A 7,832-nucleotide genomic window follows, 5' to 3' on the forward strand; every position below is an offset into this window, starting at 1 on the left:
AAGGTCAACAGAACGAGTTCTTGCGTAGGCCCAGAAAAAGGCGCTGTCAATTTCTTTTACTTTTTGTGGACCCTGAGATATGAGATTAAAAAAGGAAAATTAAAACTCTGGGGAAACCTTTTGAGGGAATTTACAGCACAGACGGATTCTTTCACACCCCTAAATGGTCCATCTTTCACAAACCACCCCGAAGAAACATTTAAAAACACTTTGCCATCTTGACAGTTTTGGACTGACAGACAAAATTAGTCATGAGCCCAGCTAGAGCCTGTCTGCAGATTGAGTTACAACACAAGTCAGCCTGTCACACTGACAATAGACACCGACACTGAAAAAGGATGCTGAAAGTTTAATGAGGAAACTGGACGCCCAGTCACCAGGTAACCAATCGGCGCAGGCAGGACTGACACAGACGTCCCCACCGCTGTGGGTATCCTTCGGAGGGCTGACATTTTGAGTGGGCTCGTTGCTGGGGAGAGAACCGACACTGCAGGTTAGGAGGAACGTGGCATCTAAAGGAAGGAACCGAGCAGATCATGAGACAATAACCTTCCAAACAGTCTAAAACCCGTAATCCTAATTCGAGTGCTCTTGTAAATCCCCTTGCATTTCCCGAAGGCGGAACCCGGAACAGTGAAACAATTGATGGTGTTCTGAAAGCTGAGAGGTTTTTGTGTGGAGACATCAAGCAAGCATGAATCCGGCCATTTGGAAAACCTACAAGAGCAAGGTTATGAAAACCATCAACCCAGAGTTTGAGGAGGACACGGTGGAGCAGGTAGAAACGGACTTCCTTGTATTTCCATCAACTTCCTCCCTTGCTTTCTGTCTTCCTGGTTACTGACAAACATAAATTGTGTCAATTTCCACACTCTTTACCCTTCTCTCTGGCTCAGTGAAATGGGAATTTATTCTCACTATATGAGATTAAAGACTTTCAGAAAGTAGGCACATTTTCCTGTCTGTCTCCTATTCTAGTTCGATATGTGCTTCTTGCTGTGTCTCCATCTTAATTATTCAATGACACAGGACTTTGTTTGACCTAGACTTTTGTATACAGGGCTCTTGTTGTAGAGTGAGAGTTTACCATCTTTATATTCCCTAAGACGATGGTCTGATGCCAGAATTTCATCAAAATAGGAAAGGTGGAGGTATGGTTTTTGGTTGGAAGCACTTTCCCAAACCTAGCATCAAAATCTGAGGTATTTCAACATGCCCAAGAAGGCATGTCCCAGAATGCAAAGCGTTGTGAAGCCTGATCTTGACGTGCCATGATGCGCTTCAGTGAGCGATGAGACGCATGGTAATCCGAACCCTTGAGACGAATAAACTGATCATTAGTGATCTAAGTGGCTACGGTGGAAAGGGATAGCCAGGCTCACTGAACTGGTATTATCTTGTTTGTCCTTGCCAAGACTTTGTGACTAACAGTGGTGTTTGGTGTCTGATCTGAAAGGGACAGAGGTTGATTTGGGAGCCTTGGAATTGTAATGATCAAAAATAAGAGTAACAAAATATAAGAAAGCTTACAAGTAAGAACAGGCTCGTCTGATAGCTTGTGGATCTCATCTAACTGTTTTTTTGAAGGATCCCAGATCCAATCTTTGGTGTTCTGTTCCCACAAAGTACTTTTCTCAGAACATCAGAAAGCACCACACATGTCCAATTGAGCCGACAGATGAATCGAAACAAGTTAAGTTGGAACAGGAAGTTTAAACTGCTGATCTCCAGGGGGCTGTATCTGAGACCTGTATGCTTCAGGAGGTAGAATCAAAAAGGTTGCAAGTTTTGACTAGAAAAAAACAATCTGCATTTCATGGCCAGGGTGCACTTACCCTACATTTCCCCCTTTGTAATTCAAGTACTCGTATCTGCAATTATGGAAGTCCATGTTCTTTCCCACAAACCTCTCTGCCAGCTGCTCATCTGACAATCCCCTGTATTATAAGTGCTCTTGGTTTCCGTGTTTTCATAGCATGTCATTCTCAGAGAGAGTTACGTCCCCCTCAAAATGTCCATTCAAAGAAACACCTGCAAATCGAATTGCTTTCTGATACCAGATGGATGGTGAACAGAATCTAAGGAAGCCTTAGATACATTCATTGAAATCTGTAAAAAAACAAACAAACACAGAGCATCAGGGAAAGACAAAAATAAATAATTAAACAGAGGTTGTATTTGGAGTGTAATTCCCAGAAGGGTGCAGAGAAGATGACTAGCTCTTGTCCCATTGCATTATCTATATGCATAGTCATTTCTCTCCAGCAGAGGGCACTGTAACCACAGCAAAGGCGTGGATTATGTTCCCACTGACACTCAAACACATACATGTGTGTATAAATGTACATACAGATATAACTAGTAATGCCTAGTGGGTTCCTGATGGACATTACTATTGTAAATGCACTGCAGGGACACCAAGGTAAAAGCAGAGTGAAGTGTAGTAAGGCAAGAGAAAGGGAGGAAGTGGAAAGTATAGCAGACATCATGGGATAGTAAGTCAGAGTTCGAGCCTGGAAAAGGTGAAGGGAAAAGGTGCATCATTTACACAGAATTATGCTGAGGTCTAGATCAAATCAATCAATTAATCAATCAATCTGTATTTGTTATAGCGCCCTTGTTTCACACACTAAAATCAACACGAGTTTGTGTTACTACTACAAAAGGTAATGCAAACAATTAGGCACCCAGGGCAGTATGGTACAGGATGATAGGATGTTATAGGTGAAAATAAATCCCTGAGGGTCCAAGGTTTGAAGCCTAGACCTAATGGTTGCCTCCCCTTCAGGAAGGCAAAGTGCCAAACCATATTGCTGAAGCTGACTCCTTGGGATCGTTAAGATAGCAACCAAAGGAGCATCATTAATCTTCAGAGTCCATTTACACCTGAAGGCAGAAAGGCAGTTTACATTGTGAAGGCCATCGTGCGCTGAAGTCCTCGGGATGCTGTTTGTGCTTTGATGCTGCTGCCAAATTCAATCCAGCTTGCCAATGCTGCTAAAGCACACAGAACGGGTCCTGGATCTGACCAATCAAAGCTGCTTGTGCTCTTCTGTGGAGTTCCTGCCTGTCTCCTGCAATTCTTGCTCTTCAGATCAGACTTTGCGGTCCTGACAATCTGCTGTGGGCCGTAAGATGCAGATTATGTTTGACAAATTGGTCATTTCCTGAAGACTGACAGAAGAAAGGATACTGTGAGAGACGGCATCACTCCCCATCAGCTTCTAGAGTCGTCCCCTTTGAGGCCGGCACGCTCTCCGTCTGCAGCTATATTCAGTCAAATATTTCCCTGCGATCTTGCTGCTGGGTTGCCTTTGTCCAAGCCCTGGTGGCAGAGGGTTTCTGGAGTTATCGCAGGGTACGGGAAAGAGGGTGTCCTCAGAGGCAGACGTGCAAAAAGTGCCTTCAGATCAGAGCTGGTGAACAAAAGCCTTCTCATTCACGTGGCCGGTTTTCATTGTCATCGTTCTGGTGTATCTTGGGTATCATGTGCTTGTACCATTTTCAGCTGCTGTTATGCAAATAAAGAAAAAATGGGTCCATTTTGGCTTCTGGCCTGACAGTGATATAATGTACTGTTGATGCACTGTACATGGGCATAGCCTGGAAAGCTGGCAACCTGTTTTCAAATGTGTTCCTTTCAAACCTGCATCGCAATGAATAGTCGTCCTACACTTCAACTCCAGAGGGTGCTCTTGACACAAAACACAAGCAATTCATCCATCAAAAGCCAGCCTTCATTTTCCATTGGGAGAAACCACTGTTGGTCTTGGTTGTCACTTGCATTGACCATAGCACTAAGGAATTGAAAGGTTTTTAATAAAGATTTCATAAATGCCCTATTTTATTGGGTTACATGTTTTACAAGACTTGTTTTGTTTGTTGAAAAGTGAGCTTTGTCTGTTGCTTTCAAATGCTTTACAATATCTAATATGTTCATCAACTTGGGCACGGGAATACCATGCCTACTCACTACACATGTGCCTGTGATTCAGCTCGGTGCGCTTTGTGTATTTTCAGAACAATGAACCAGAAACTGACATCACCCCCACCCAGGAAGAAGAGGGTCCCAGTGCCGTCTCCACACTGGCCAGAAAAGTAAGCTGCTTTCCTCAAATGTATAAGTGAATTAAAGTTATTAATTTATTGCTAAGGCTATGATCAGGAGAATAGTTCCTGCATTTGCCCAATATCATCCCAGTCTCTCAAGCTGACAAAAAAAATATGTTCAATATAAACTTCTGACTCCAGCACTCAGTGTAAACAAAACCAGACACTTCTTGTCACGTAAAACATGTAAAATCTCAGATTCTGGGAGTCTGAAATTCTACCACCTTTTCAGACTTGGACAGAACTAGGATGAAAATAAAGGCAAAGGCAATCAGAGGAAATTAACATCATTTTAATGTTCTGTTAAATCGAATAAAGTATAAATATGTATGAATATAATCAGGGAAGGGGGGAAAAAGCAATCAACACATCTATTTCAAATAAAGGATTTGATGTAGTTATTTATGTCTTATACTAAAATATTTTCCAAACCTGAGATACAGCTCTGGAAAAAGCAAGAGACCACTCCACGTTCAGAAATCAATGTTAAGTGGTCTCTTAATTTTCTCCAGAGCTGTATAAGATTCACTCAATACCTCAAAGCTGCAGTTGAGAAAACAACACGACGTTGGTTGATATGTAAACTTCAAGAGAACATTTAAACTGAAAACAACAACGCCCATCACAAACTAAAGACACCTGCTTTGCCTCAGCATAAAATTGTAAAGAGATGTACAGCCCTTTTATGTTAGAATGTTATTTTAATTGCCGTCGAGTAAAGTATTGACAACTGGTAAGTTTTCTGGGACAAAATGAATATCTTAATAGTTCTTTATAAACATTGGCCTTTTGAAACTCCATCGCCCCTTTGTCACGGTTGATTATCGTCAGCGTTTAATCAGGACGTCTAGAGAGAGAGCAGGAGAGACGCACAGAGCTGTAAACGTGTGCGAGTGAAGTAGGTCAGAAGGAAAGGGGATCTGCACCATGTTTATTTAATAAAGTGTAACAGAGGACTGGGTTCAGGTTGCACGATCATTTCAGTGAGATTTCCATGCTACCTCACTGTCTTTCCTCACTATTGCAAGAGTTGCATCAATGCCAGTCCTGTTAGTACAGAGAAAGAAAAAATTACTTTCGAAGAAGTAAAATTGTTACAGCCTCCGAGAGGGAGAGTTTCTTTTACAGAGCCTGTAAGTTGGAAAAAGCTTGACAAACCCTATTTACCTTCTACTACATATGTCCGGAAAAGACTAATAAGGCAAAAACAAGAATAAGAATAAGGCAATGCTGTATATCTTTAACACCCGGTTTGAAGACTGATGCTCTCCCTGGTGTGGCTCAGATGCAGGGTGCTGGCACCAAAGGCTGGAAAAGCATGTCTGCCCTGTTCAACAAGGACGACGAACACAAGCTGCTGGCCCCTGAGAGCCAGCCCGTAGCTGATCAGTGAGTATCCCATTGCTCCCAGCTGCGCAGCCAGAGCGGGGAGCACAGATCCAGCAAAATCCGACCCCCTCTACACAGCGTTCAACACCACCCAGACGCAGTGGCATAACAATCGGCACAGGCTGTGTTTCTGTTAGTCCACCTCACCTGCTTCCAAGACTGGTCTGCCTTTGACACGGTCCCTCACAACAGGTTTCTCCCAGCCTCTTGTTTAGCGTCCCACATGAAAGATCAGAGCTGGTCATCTTAAATTGGGACAAACAGTGGGATAAACTGATTCAATCGTATGCAGTGGTCTTGTCAAGCTACACCACCGCAGAGGTTTTGATTCACAGGTGAAGCTACACATTGTACATTTACACTGCAACCTCACTGAGGGAACATACAACACATGTATTTATCCTTTTACAACATGTCATACACTCTGCCGATATGCTATATGTGCAAGAACTAAAGAACGGTTCCAAATGGAGTCTGTTTGGCTTGTTGCTCATTTGGTTTTAAGAGGCTAATCGATCCCAGAATATCATCCAGCCGTTTGCTGCAAATGCTCGGCTGGTTGAGATCCAATCCCCTACAGGTCTTTGTGTTCAGACTTGCCTCCTATTTAATGGTCCTTTTCTTGTGACCACAATTGAACACAGTTGCCTTAAACAATGAAGCCTTAAACAAGGCAGGACACCACAGAGGCACAAGCCATCCCAAGCGGGTTTTCACTGAGAGAGTTGTGGTTGCAATATGTTACAATTGTTCCTTTTTCCTCCCTCATCTTCTCTCCCAGCCCCCTGGCGGTGAAACCCGAAGAGCCGCGGCCCAACAAGAGGGCCACTGGGTTCTGGGATAACTTCGCGGTGAAGTGGCAGCAAGCGGCCGCCATGAAGGAGGCTGAGGGCGAGGTGGCCGGCGAGGCGGTGCCGGAGGAGGGCAGGGAGGCGCAGGAGGAGGCAGCGGGGAGGAGGCAGCAGGAGGAGGAGGAGGAGGGAGCAGGGAGTGAGAGCAACAACTCCAGCAAGTACACAACGCTGGGTGGCGCTGAGGACACGGGCTTTAAGTGGAACTTTGTGACGAGCAAATTGGCGGAGCTGAAAAGCAAAAGCCTGGCAAAGACTAACTAACCAATTCCCAGACAGGAAGTGGCAGAAATGGTTGACAAACACCCACCACCCCGAGCCTCCCCACATACACAAGGTCTTTTCCTTATGGATTATGCCACCAGTTTGTGTGTTAAAAATAACTAATTTACTCATATCCCTCTTGCCATCTTTTAAGACCATAAGTGTTTATAGACTCGACTGCTCTAAGGGGACTTGACCCCATAAGACATGCAGCCGTGACTGCTGGTACAGGGGCTACAATGCCGCACAACTGATTTCTTTGTTCAGAGAGGCTCAAGGCACAACAACGATGGAGTCGGCCTTGGGCCTCTGTAAGCACAGACCAGTTCAAACGCGGTGGCCTAATTCCTAAGGAAAAACACTTCAAAACCAGGGACTTCCATCAATATTTAAAGGCAATGAATGTGCTTAAGTTGATTAAAAGGAATCCACAATGTAGTTTCAGTACGAGGCAGAGAAGAGAAAGGATGACTTTTTGGTCAACTTCAGTAGACGGATATGTGCACTGAGCTGCAGCGTTATTCATATTATTAATTAACATGTTAGTGGATGTATGTTTTCTTACAAACTGCACCAGAAAAACAGTATACGTGAGGTTCACAAGCGTGTCTGGCAAACACCGCAGTGATCAATACATTATCTTTCCCATTGTTTCATTGAAAGCACGCTGTACATAGAGACCATTTAACGTGGGGCAAAATGCTCTTTGATTTTGAATAATTGTGTTTCTTTCTTCACCTATTTGATTTGTTTTTCCCTGCACTGTATAGCTTTAAAAAAAGTTTAGAAAATCCCTCCTTGGTGGTCTTGTTGTCTTTATCTCAAGAGAACGTCTTCTGTGACTTTTAAACCCCTGGATGAGAGAGTGCTGAGGTCTGGGCTGATCCTTTTTGACCCTTGCCATGTTTTCTTTCAGCCAAGAGCTTTTGCAATTTATCTATTTCTTGTTGTAACAAGACCCTACCCAACCCCACCCAAAAAAATATATATATAGATTTTAAAAGGATATATATATATATATATATATATATATATATATATATATATATATATATTCTATATACAAATTGATGTTACTTTGTATCTTATATCTGTGTACATTGAATACCTTCCCCTCCACACTGACACATGAATGAATGTCTTAAAGAGTTTCTGTAGATCTGAATAAAAGATATTGCATTACTGTTGCATTGGAGACAAAAGGCAATTGTTCTTACA

General features: G+C 43.1%; 1 protein-coding gene across 1 annotated transcript; it reads left to right on the forward strand.

Annotated features, from left to right (window-relative positions):
- The first annotated feature begins 257 nt into the window (after nt 1–257).
- Nucleotides 258–7,407, forward strand: LOC136763471 (uncharacterized protein C1orf232). Its single transcript, XM_066717517.1, has 4 exons — nt 258–778; nt 4,021–4,098; nt 5,396–5,499; nt 6,281–7,407. The coding sequence occupies exons 1-4, from the start codon at nt 695–697 to the stop codon at nt 6,612–6,614; spliced, it is 600 nt and encodes a 199-aa protein (XP_066573614.1). The 5' UTR covers nt 258–694; the 3' UTR covers nt 6,615–7,407.
- The last annotated feature ends 425 nt before the right edge of the window (nt 7,408–7,832 follow it).

Source organism: Amia ocellicauda, chromosome 11 (genome assembly GCF_036373705.1).
Source record: "Amia ocellicauda isolate fAmiCal2 chromosome 11, fAmiCal2.hap1, whole genome shotgun sequence".
In the NCBI taxonomy this organism is placed as follows: domain Eukaryota; kingdom Metazoa; phylum Chordata; class Actinopteri; order Amiiformes; family Amiidae; genus Amia; species Amia ocellicauda.